General features: G+C 34.5%; 2 protein-coding genes across 2 annotated transcripts; both read right to left on the bottom strand.

The window, feature by feature from the left end:
* Positions 1 to 827: 827 nt before the first annotated feature.
* LOC140150240 (uncharacterized) lies at positions 828 to 4065 on the bottom strand. Its single transcript, XM_072172245.1, has 2 exons — positions 3837 to 4065; positions 828 to 2176 (listed from the first exon to the last, which is right to left on the bottom strand). Exon 2 carries the CDS (start codon positions 2169 to 2171, stop codon positions 828 to 830), a length of 1344 nt encoding a protein of 447 aa, XP_072028346.1. The 5' UTR covers positions 2172 to 2176; positions 3837 to 4065.
* A 3213-nt stretch (positions 4066 to 7278) lies between these two features.
* LOC140151011 (retinol dehydrogenase 8-like) lies at positions 7279 to 12075 on the bottom strand. The gene is made up of 5 exons (XM_072173201.1): positions 11795 to 12075; positions 10779 to 10958; positions 9537 to 9630; positions 8907 to 9078; positions 7279 to 8127 (listed from the first exon to the last, which is right to left on the bottom strand). The coding sequence occupies exons 1-5, from the start codon at positions 12057 to 12059 to the stop codon at positions 7954 to 7956; spliced, it is 885 nt and encodes a 294-aa protein (XP_072029302.1). The 5' UTR covers positions 12060 to 12075; the 3' UTR covers positions 7279 to 7953.
* Positions 12076 to 12344: the final 269 nt, after the last annotated feature.

Below are 12344 nucleotides of genomic sequence, written 5' to 3'. Positions count from 1 at the left end.
GAACTTTTTCCCCTAACTAGTTGAACAAAGAAGTTGTTCAGCGATGGTATAACAATATCGCATTGATTGATTGGTCATTCAGGCGTTTCATAAGGATGAAAGTGATCATCACTTCACGCTTGCGTTTTTAGCCAGGACAAACCTGTAAATTTTCAAGATCTCAACAGAAAGAGGTTAGGTTTTGTTTTTTAAGAATGCTTTTTCCCAATTTGGTGTTTGTTGGGTAAGTTAATCTAACTTTTCTCTTGGTCTGGTAAGTAGGCTTAAGGATAGGCCTTTATCCTGTAATTAGCATAACACTATAAGTCCCGAGCTGCTGCGGCAAGGCGTCATCCCCCATGTGAATGTTGTTTTTGTGTGTACTTATTTAATGTTTAGGGAAACAGCGGCAGCGCGTATGAAAATATTTTATTCGCGTTTAAGCGCAGCGTATTTAGCGAATAAAACCAACGTTCCACTATCAAGATGTCGATAATAAAAAAAAGTTTTTGCCATGTACAATTCGCCAAAATGTTCCCCAAAACGGGCTTCTAAAATTTAACCGTACTGCATTTGGTTCTGATAAATGGCGACATTATTTGAAAACCATTTATTTGAAATAACTATTCTCAATTGATCTAAAAGGTTTGATTTTTGATGGATCACAAATGTTTTTTCATTGTTACGCCAAATTACGCCAGTAAATCATTAAACTAAAAGTTGTACTCCAAAACGTCTTTGATTTCTTTAAATACCTTTTTTATTACGATAAAGTGAATCCTCCAGGCCCTCGACACTGTACGCAAAAACATTGAATAATCTTAAAATGAAAGCAAGCCTAAGCTGAATCACTTTACATTCAGGTGGGTGAGTGATTTGTTAAAAACTTCACCCATTAGTCGTTTGTGTTTCTTAGACATTTCATGTTTCTTCTTGTCTCCCAATCTGGTGAATGATTTGTTACAATAACTACACTGATGAGGTTTCCCTCCCGTGTGAATCATTTCATGTTCCCTTTTGTTTCCCAATCGGCTGAACGATTTATTGCAATAGCTACATTTATGAGGTTTCTCTCCTGTGTGAATCATTTCATGCCTATTCTTGTTTCTTAATTGGCCGAATGATTTGTTACAATAGCTGCATTTATGAGGTTTCTCTCCTGTGTGAATCATTTCATGCCTATTTTTGTTTCCCAATTGACTGAATGATTTGTTACAATAGCTACATTGATGAGGTTTCTCTCCTGCATGCATCATTTCATGTGTTTTCTTGCGTCCAAACTGGCTGAATGATTTATTGCAGTATTTACATTGATGAGATTTCTCTCCTGCATGAATCTTTTCATGCGTATTCTTGTTTCTTAATAGGCTGAATGATTTGTTACAAAATCTACATTGATGAGGTTTCTCTCCTGTATGAATCATTTCATGGTCTTTCTTGTATCTCAATCGCCTGAATGATTTATTGCAATACCGACATTTATGAGGTTTCTCTCCTGTGTGAATCTTTTCGTGTTTTTTCTTGTCTCCCAATGTCGTGAATAATTTGTCACAATGTCTGCATTTATGAGTTTTCTCTCCTGTGTGAATCATTTCATGCGTATTCTTGCTTCCCAATCGCCTGAATGATTTGTCACAAAATCTACATTGATGAGGTTTCTCTCCTGTATGGATCTTTTCATGATCTGTCTTGTGGTCCAATCGGCTGAATGATTTCTTGCAGTAGCTACATTTATGAGGTTTCTCTCCTGTGTGCATCATTTCATGCCTATTCTTGTTTCCCAATTGGCTGAATAATTTGTTGCAATAGCCACATTGATGCGGTTTATCTCCTGTATGTATCATTTCATGTTCTTTCTTGCGTCTCAAATGGCTGAACGGTTTCTGGCAAAAGCTGCATTTATGACGTTTCTTTACTTCACCTCGCTTGTTCTTCCTTAATTTCAAATGACCTGGATCCCCTTTCGATATTTTGCGATTTTTACATCTTCGTTTTTGATGTGTTTTCGTTTGTATCTGCACACAGCCAGCCTTTGGTTTTAAAGTTGGATTGCTGTACCAATAAGGCTTAATACTCAGCTCATGGCTGCGAAGATGTGATTTATAACGTGGAATGTTTTCAATAAATCTTCTTGTACAATACTTGCATACCGGGTCTAGTAGTAAATCCCATTGTCGTTTAGGTCTCATCATGTTGTCTGAAAAATAGATAAATAAATTAAATAAATAAATAAATAAATAAATAAATAAATAAATAAATAAATAAATTAATAAATAAATAAATAAATAAATAAATAAATAAATAAATTAATTAATTAATTAATTAATTAATTAATTAATTAATTAATTAATTAATTAATTAATTAATTAATTAATTAATTAATTAATTAATTAATTAATTAATATTAATTTAATTTAATTAATTAATTAAAATATCAAAATAAAAACTCCATTCAGGCACTCCATTTTGACATTAATACCGGATTCTTTAATCATGTCTTTTTGGATCTGTGTGGGGGGGTGTGTGTGTGTGGAAGGAGCTCGCAGGATGTATGCATGCGGCGCAGTAGTTTTGCTTTGATTTTGTCAGAATTTATTTAGTTAGGGTTAAGGTTGCCCCTGACACTCTCTTAAACCTTGCGCTCACCCCACCCGACACACTGTCATGTAGATCATAATCATCAGCAACATAACTTAAAGCCTGAAGGGATCTGGAATGAGCGTTTCGACAGTATTTTTGTGGGTTATGAGAGGCACATAAGACATATCGAATTGCATTCTGAATACGAAGAATGTCTTTTGATATCAAATAATTTTCATTTTTTGAAATTCACGATATAATACAAATTTTATGACAAATTATTAAATTTTGATATTTAGGAAGCGAGCCTATTTGTGTGTACTTTAGATGCTGCTAGGTGTGTTCCACCTCTGTTATGGCATCTATTTGGAATCACCAATCCACTTTGTTGGCCTGTAACCAACTATAGATCATTGTAGGTTGACTAAACTACATCAACAAATCATTTAACATGGCCAAAAAAATAAAAAAATGTGAAAAATTGACAATTTTCATGCAAAAAAGTGGCAATTTGGTTAAAATCGGCTAAAATTGCCCAAAAATGCTTATTTTTGTGTCTCAATTCAGAAAAATATGGTGAACTTTTGAGATTTTAAAATGCAAACTTGACCTTCTTTAAATGTGTCTCCAGGTCGAGTTTTAATTTAAAAATCTCTAAAGTATACCACATTTTTATGAATTGAGACACAAAAAAGGGCCAATTTTTGCCATAACAGACGTGGTACACACAAAAGTGCTTGCTTCCTATCCCTTTAGGTATATTCGTCTCAGGTCAAAATTTTCAATTGATCGTCGGCTTTTCATCCCATCTATATACCCTTTAAAGTACATATCATCAGATTTATAAAGTTTACTTCGAGTACTGTTAAATATCAAAAATATCAATTTGTAATCATTTGCCATAAAATGTGTATTACATTGCGAATTTCAAAAAATCAAAATTATTTGATATCAGAAGGACATTCTTCGTATTCAGAATGCAATTCGATATGTCTTCTATGGCGGACAGAAAATCATAATCCAAAATTGCTCTGTTGACCTGCAAACATAACAAATTTGGCTGATTCCATTTAGGTTCGGACATGTGTATCCCATTGGAATTAAGTTTGCACTGTTAGCCAGACTTTTGGGTCACCCTGACATCTCGAGGTGTCTGATTATGTTGTTTCCCGTGCTTGGTTTATCTTGTTGTCTTCTAATTTCATATTATAAGATCGTACATTATGGCTTTCGAAATTTAAGCACAGGCCTACGCCGTGCATATAAACTTGACTTACCTGGAAATGTTAATTTCAAATCAAACGCAAGCCTCTATGTACATGTAGCGGGACATGTAGTACCGATATACAGGGCCACAGTGCAGAAGCAAACTATAAAGTGATGCAAAACTTCAGAGCTGACACACCGATTTTTCTACTCGGTCTCGACACTATGTAGCCACCTCGGGCTTCCAATGCAAACTGTTTACTGTACGATTTAACATTAAGTTGTGTTGGCCCTACAAAGATTATGATGGCGGATGATCACTTGATTGAGTACGCTTCCTGTACTATAAGCTCGAACAATGAAGTGGTTGTAAAACACTTGAAATGGGCAATTAGAACATTTGGGTAATTTGGGGGTTTATCTACCTGTAAAAATCGACAAGATGAGTTCACCATCATAAACTGATATTCAATTAAGGGGTAGGGTATGAACGTTTGGACAGTATTTATTTTGGGACATTAGAGCATGAGCACATCAGACATATCGAATTGCATTCTGAATACGAAGAATGTCCTTCTGATATCAAATAATTTTGATTTTTTGAAATTCGCAATGTAATAGACATTTTATGGCAAATCATTAAAATTGATATTTTTGATATTTAACAGTACTCGAAGTAAACTTTATAAATCTGATGATTTATACTTAAAGTGTATGTAGGTGGGATGAAAAGCCGACGATCAATTGAAAATTTTGACCTTTCGTATTGAAGATATAGATTTTTTTTCCAAAAAAAAAAAAAAAAAATTAGGTCTTTTTGGGGAAAAAATCCATATTTTCAATATGAAAGGTCAACATTTTCAATTGATCGTCGGCTTTTCTTTCCAGCTACGTGCACTTTAAAAATATATCATTAGATTTATAAAATTTACTTCGAGGACTGTTATATATCAAAAATGTGAAAAATATCAAATTTTAATAATTTGTCATAAAATGTGTATTATATCGTGAATTTCAAAAAGTGAATATTATTCGATATGTCTGATGTGCTCTCATATGTCCCACAAAAATACTGTCGAAACGCTGAAAACGCTCATTCCAGATCCCTTAACCAGACACGGGACAATGAAATATTGTGTTGACATGAGGGATATGACAAGTAGATTGAGAGCACACAATAAATGTTTACGAATTATGTAAGAGTACAAATCATGGGTACAACTTATCTGGTACAATGAAGTAGGCCTATGTGAAAAATGATCAAGCTGTTCATTACCTATAAAATAATAAACACGGTCTTTTGTAAACAACATACATGTACATAAGTACTACAAGACCGTTTGGGATGCATTGGATCATGGAAATAGAAGATACGATTTGTAGATCAGGATAGCGCTGATAAGCGAGATGTAGGCCTATAGTGAACTTTGAACTTAACTATGAGCAATCAAAAGAACATTATTATGAACTATGGATAAGCTTATTGTGCTTGAACAATTAGTAAAGTACTGACATAAATAATTAAAAAGAACTCTTAATAGCCTATGTGCAATTTTTTTTAAATATATAATTTATCTAATGATTTTAGTTGGTGTTACACTCCTGACAACAAAACAACACCAATGCACAATTGTAAAGTGAAATTTATGGCAATATTATCAATAATATATCATGTAATCATATAAACTAAAGTACAAATAACCAACAAAAATAAAAATCATGGCAATGTTAATGTATTCTGTTCAAAAACAGGCCTTCATCTTGTCAAAGTACCATAACAGGCACTATGTTTAGCCACATATCTGTACTTTTTATTAAAAAAAATTATGTATAAATAATATATTTATGATTGTCAGCATTACTTTAACATCCCCAACAGTTATTTTTTTAAACAATGGCGAATGTTTGTGATCATCAAGAATTGCTAGTATTTACCACTCTTGGTGTGTCAGGAGGGTAACACAAAGTGAACAAAGTACATTATGTTTCTTGGTGTTGAACCGTCTTAAAATGAATGAAGCATAAGCTCCACATTTTCAGAATGGGTAAAAAACAACACTATGTTGAAATTTTAAGGGCAAGTATGGCGTTACTGATATTTGTTTTGAATTGTCATTAAAATAATCAAAACTTGAGATAAATTCTTGCAGAAGGGACAACAAATTTCAAAGACACCCAAAATAATTGTTGTAGAATGAGCTTTTCTATGTCTCATATATGTTGGACAATCTAAATACTTGATTTCTAAACAAGACAAGGATTTTGAGATCCACAGAATACTGAGAATAGCAATTTCTTAGCAAAGTTGGCACGTCAGGAGTGTAACACCCCCGGGTAACACCAATGTACAAATATGGTATAAATATATTTTGGATCCTGCGGTGCCTTGTCATGCATTATGCTATGGACTTGAAACTTTTGGAATAGTTTCTGATAGGTATTGTTTATAATGTAAGTATGTTAAGGGGGTACTACACCCCTGGCCAATTTTGTGCCTATTTTTGCATTTTTCTCAAAAATTATAGCGCATTGGTGACAAGTAAGATATGTATGAAAAAGGGAACCCAGGAAACCTGTACATCGGAGCGTCATGAAATGAGGGGGATGTATTATGTTGCAAAGAATTCTGGGAAGGGTAGTAGTTTCTCTGGGTTTTGAGTTCAAAATAAGGCCAATACCAAAGTTGATTAATTCTTGATTTACATGGGGAAAAGTGCCTAAGTTATTCACTGCATACCAAATATAGTCTGAATAGTTGGTTTTAACTGATGGGAGTTTTGTGAAAGCGAGCGAAGTAAACTACCCTGTTAAATTTTAATTTTCTTGATTTTCTTTGAAATTCGACCACCGTTTGGAGTAAATCTTTCAGGATATTTCATCTGTATGAAATCAAATCTAATCTAAAAAACTGGAGAAATTCGTTGAAATTTAAGCCAGAGATATAGATGACAAACAAAAAAAAACCCACGAAAACGACCTTGGTCCACGGTTGTTTCATGTGATCATTTATTAATTTTTCTAACAAAACATTATATAATGTTCATTTCTAGACCTGAATGATACCAACAGCTATCACACTAATAAACTGTATAGGCCTACACACATATATTTTGTATTTTTTAACATGGATTTTCGTTTCTATATCAATTTTAAGTGTTTTACATATCTTAAATATATAGATATTTTGCTCCACAATGCCGTTTTCCCCTATGAAATCGGACATTCCTAAGCGAAGATATTGAGTTCGTAAGTTATGGAGATTGGAAATTGAGACATCGGCCTTTAAAATATTATTGACAAATACGTACATGCATGTGCATATTGAAAAATGTCTGAAAAAAATACAAGATGCCAGTTATATTCCGGTCTGAAACTATTAGACAATATTTTTAACGTTATTAACATCACAAATTTCCAACAAACCCAAATTGTGAAAACATCACCCGGGCAGATTTTTTGCTATATCTCCATTTGCGATCCTGCCCAAAAGTGTCTCCTTTCGATATACGACGTACCACGTCATATTTTTATTCTATACGATACACTGTACATTTGTGTGCAAATTGAAGGCGCAATTTACATATATTTGTTAATTTAAATAAGCCAAATAATATGAGTTACACCTTACATTTCATGATAAAAAGTTTTTTGAAAATTCCCTTGTCATTTGTTAGTCTTTTGCTGATGTTCTAATACCATTATACAAGTGTCTACCACTTGTAAAGATGCAAACAAGATTTAAGATAAATAGCACCATCATTGTTCAACTTTGAACCATATCATGCTGATCACTCGCACCTGTAAGATTAGTATCTTTGAAGAGAGCGGTATTCACTGTCGTAGTGCGAGTTAGAACTTAGAATATGACCGTTGCTAGGTCAACTGGCTCACGCTTCCTTTGTTACGAACCACTGATCGAAATGATCAAACACAAAGGCTATGGTATATCAAAATTCGGAACAGGTCTATGAGCCCAGGCTTGAACCAGTAACCAATGGTTACTAACGTGCACTTCAACAGCGAATTGTATTCAATCTATGATTGCAGACATGCAGAGGTGATGAGTGCAACCTGCTTGTAGTGCAGTGTGATATATTCAAAAATTGTTTTAACCTATTGCTATGGTAGTTAATCCGATTATTACATCACTTCTATGGCGAATTATCCGTATAACACGCTCTGCGTTATTCATTCCCACTGTTGTTGTGCAGAAAGGTTACGAAGTACTGAATCACCGGTAGGATCAATATATTTGGAAGCCGCCAATTTACCCATGACCTCTGAGGTTGGATAATGAAGATGAGGGTTATCTGACAAGATGGCGTCTTGGATGATGCTTGCTATCTCTGCTCCTGTTTGCATCTGTGATATTAAAATAAAGCAATTAATGATGATAAGTTTAAGTTCCTCTTCTTTTTTTCTTGCATGAAGTATATACATAAAAACGTTCATTACCTCATGACCTCAAATTATAACATATCGCTACCTACAAAATGCTTTTAAACCATCTTAATATTATATATAAATATATCATTTTGGCCCTATAACAAGTATTATTTCTCAGGTGACTAACTTTGGAATTAAAAGTGCTCAAACCTATTACAGGTTAACAAATTCAAAGTAAGACCTCTGGAAAGGCCCTATATATATTTTTTGTTCACAGTATCTTCTTAGTAACTCTGATGAGCGTTTCATAACAAGACGTAGTAATATTCTTTTCAAGTAAAGTACTAGAATAGAATACATTATTTTTTTATACCATCTATTACTGTATTTAGCCATTGCTAAAATGATCTTTTCCACAATCGACGCTAGCCAATTTGATACTAGCTACGTAGCTTCTTGTTGTTTGGAAAAGAGATTTCATAATTATGCAAATACAATGAAGACTGACGACTATAGAGCACAAATAATCATGACGTCATTGCACTAGACAATCTCGGCGCGGGAATTTTGAATATCGTGTGTTGAATGCCGACTAATTTTATTCGTTTTTATGACCCCCACCATAAGAAAAATGATGGCCCTAAGTATATGGCTACCGTCATATTTTTTAATCATCTTTAAGCTTTTTTTTTTCAAAAATGTACAATAGACGAAAATGTGCTTTAGCTCAAAATGAAACATATGTCGTTACTTACTATCGTTGACGAACGTTTCTCAGCACGAGCAAATGAGTCTTTGTAATATTGCCGAGTTTTCTCATCTACGTCGGCATCTATTTCAGCCTCACTGCTGAAGCGTCCTGTATCATTTGTTGCAATGTTGCCAGCAAATGCAGTTTGGACTGGTCCTGGTTCAATAACGCTAACGCTAAAGAAGTAAAAATCTTCCTTCCTTCCTTCCTTCCTCCCTTTCTTCCTCCCTCCGTTCCTCCATCCCTCCCACCAGCTTCCTCTCTCTACCAGAAAGGTAATCCTGAAATGTTGAAAATTAGAATCATCAAACCGATTTATAAACGTAGCCGATAATTATTTTAACCCCTCCTCCCCAAAAAAAAAAAAAAACCGACAAAATTAGTTGCGTTTATATAGTGACATAATCGATCGTTTGTTCAAACAACAAGAAACAGCGATAATTTAGAGGTTTTTATTTCTTATGTAAATGTTCGAGTTAGTACGTAAATCACCTTAGTCATGTTAGTGTGGCTGATTTTCAATTAATTATATTTGGCGTAGAAGTAATACTCCCATCCTTACTCCTTTATGTATTTCGTTGGGAAATCATAAAGGAGTAGAGAGGCAAATTATATACGTATCATTACATTTTACCTTATGTTGAATTTTTTCAATAATGGTGCAATAGATTCGGAGAATCCCTCAACTGCAAACTTACTAGACACGTAAATGTCACAAAATGGGTAGCCTGTATAGAGTAGTAGAAATCATGATATTGTTTAATAATGATTCATAGTCGTATTTATTCTATCTCTATTATGATTGTTTTTCAATATGTTCCTACATCTTTTTTTTAGATATGTATTATTTGTAATTCCCGGGACAAATGACCATAAGGGTAGGCTCCCCCAGATAAACCCCGCTTTTTGGATTTCGCAGCTCCGAAAGACCCCTATATTTGACCAAAATAGAGATCAGAAAGACCCTTGATTTTGATAATTTCAGCTCTTAAAGACCAAAAATTGCTTATTCCACATATTATTTTTTTTCAGGCGATTTTCAACCAAAAAGCCAAGAAAGACCCTTGATTTTGAACTGTTCGCAGCTCCAAAGTCCCCATTTAACTTGTTCGCATCCCGGTTCGCAGCTCCAAAAGACCCCCTTTTACCGGTACGTCGTCAGCTCCTTAAAAAGCCCCACCTCAAAATTCCGGGGGAACATACCCACCAACATTTTTTTATGTGCCCTCTCCCACGGACCAGTACGATGTATTGAAAGAGCTATATAAAGAAAGATTAAATAAATTTGGATAACATTCGTACATAGAATGTAAACATCACGGAATGGGTGGCCTATAGGCCTATAGAGTAGTAGAAATCATTTGGATAACATTCGTATATCATATACATACACTGTAAACATCACAACATGGGCAGCCTGTAGGCCTATATAGTAGCAGAAATCATTTGGGATAACATTCGTACATAAAATGTAAACATCACAGAATGGGTAGCCTGTATAAAGTAGCAGAAATCATTTGGGATAACATTCGTAAATAGAATTTATAACTCGACGGGATTCAAAAGAAAAGAAAATTGAATGATCCCCGGGGAATGATCTATGTGTAGTAAATTTTCGGTAGGTATTTCACTGTGCCCTCGACGTTTTTACAGGGCTTGCCTACCCGCCTACTCCATCTACGTGGTAGAAATTGAACAGAATTGCCCTGTGGATCCTCTTTGCAAGATAACCCGATAACACTTTAATTTGGGCTATAAGGAAAATTGCAAATTTGGCCCGGTAAACACAAAATCGCACCATGATTACCAATTTTACTCTCTGGTAAAATCGGTCAAAATGCTCCTCGTACTTGAATATTAAATGTGTGGAACTTACCAAACAGTCCTGCCATACTGCCAACATTGATGATATGCCCTGCTCGTTTACTTTTCATGCCAGGAATAACGGCTTGAGTCAACCGAATCAAGCCAAATACGTTGGTCTCATACACCGTCCTAATTTGACTCATTGCTACTTTCTCCACAACGCCAGCCTGCCCTACTCCTGCATTGTTAACTGAAAAAGAAAGTCAAGTGACCCATTTTTAAACAAAATAATTGAAAACTAACATAAAATACTCTCTAAAGCAAGAGAGTGAAATTTAGTACCATTTTATGGATTGCTTTAGAGTGATCACCCTAGTGGAGTTAACTCTTTTGAAAGTGAATTGCACTCCTTGTTCATTCTGTTTGGAGTAATTATGACATAGATATGTCTTTGTTCAGGATAAACAGGGGTGAAAATAACTGGTATACCTTAATGCTCTGCGTGCTAGCCATGCGCTTCAACGGAAAAGGTTGAAATTTTGAAATATTTTCTCAAAATATCAAGAGCTATCTTAAGAACTACTGAACCAATACTAGGCTTGTTTATACTCATTTTAATGCATTTTTCATGCTGATTCCAAATATGGTCATCAAAATTTATATTTCTGAAATTTTTGAATTTTGAAAAAATTTGAAACATGTCGTCTGCAGTCGACACCCGCGTGAAGAGAGTTTTAATCATGTTAATTCTTTTGCTGTCTGGATTAGCTAAAAGTACCTCTAACTAAAATATGATGCACAGCTGTATTGTTTTCAAAGTATATTCACAAAATGGCTTGGTTATTGTTAAAAGGCAAGAAGGTGTGTAATTGCAATATTTCCTCTGAATAGGAAAGACTCTCTACATCGAACCATGGTAGCTGGTGGTTCGAATTTGGGGAAGGTATCTTCCAAACCCAGTTCCAACTGAACTATCAATGCTCTTATGTTTTCTTTGAATTTGTTTCTACATACATACAATGTATGCACATGTAAATTTTGAAAAATTGTTATAAAAATTAAGGATATTTTTATAAAGATTCTTACTTAAGATATCTACCCCTCCTTCCTCTCGATTGATCTTATCAATAAACTCTACGATCGAATCCTCCTTAGTGACGTCAAGCTGACGAATAAAAAGTGTTTTATCCAATGTAGATCCTGCAGCAATTTCTAACTGAGCCTGCTTGGCTAGATTCCTCATTGTCGCAAACACTTTGAATCTGTTGTCTTTGTCACTTGCCAAAAGTGCAGCAGTTTCCAGACCGATGCCGGTAGAACAGCCAGTGATGACCACTACTTTGGGTGCCATTTTATCAAACTGTAGATAACCTCAACTGAAAGCATGCAAAAGTAACATGCAAAAGTTATATTTCTTTCTAATTGTAAAAATCAAAGCTATTTAGCTTAAATGCAATTTTTAAAACAGAAATTTCACCAAGATTTAAGATAACAAGATAATACACTGCAAAAACGTCGGTGTTAAAAGTAACACCGAGGGTGTTGATTTTAACACCGGGTGGTGTTCTGAGAGGTCCACACTTTTCGGTGTTAATGAAACACTGCTAAGTGTAATTTTGACACTACAAAGTGTTAT

This window comes from Amphiura filiformis, chromosome 4 (genome assembly GCF_039555335.1).
Source record: "Amphiura filiformis chromosome 4, Afil_fr2py, whole genome shotgun sequence".
NCBI lineage: Eukaryota > Metazoa > Echinodermata > Ophiuroidea > Amphilepidida > Amphiuridae > Amphiura > Amphiura filiformis.
The sequence above is the reverse complement of the archived record's forward strand: the minus strand, read 5'-3'. Positions and strand labels throughout refer to the sequence as shown.

Bases quoted from the DNA above. Each gene is read 5' to 3' on its own strand.
- LOC140150240 (XM_072172245.1), bottom strand. From the start codon at position 2,171: ATGATGAGACCTAAACGACAATGGGATTTACTACTAGACCCGGTATGC.
- LOC140151011 (XM_072173201.1), bottom strand. From the start codon at position 12,059: ATGGCACCCAAAGTAGTGGTCATCACTGGCTGTTCTACCGGCATCGGT. The intron at 9,631-10,778 runs GTAAGTTCCACA...TACTCTATACAG, and splicing joins CAGTATGGCAGGACTGTTTG to GCTACCCATTTTGTGACATT. The intron at 9,079-9,536 runs GTAAAATGTAAT...TTACTTCTTTAG, and splicing joins TTGAAAAAATTCAACATAAG to CGTTAGCGTTATTGAACCAG.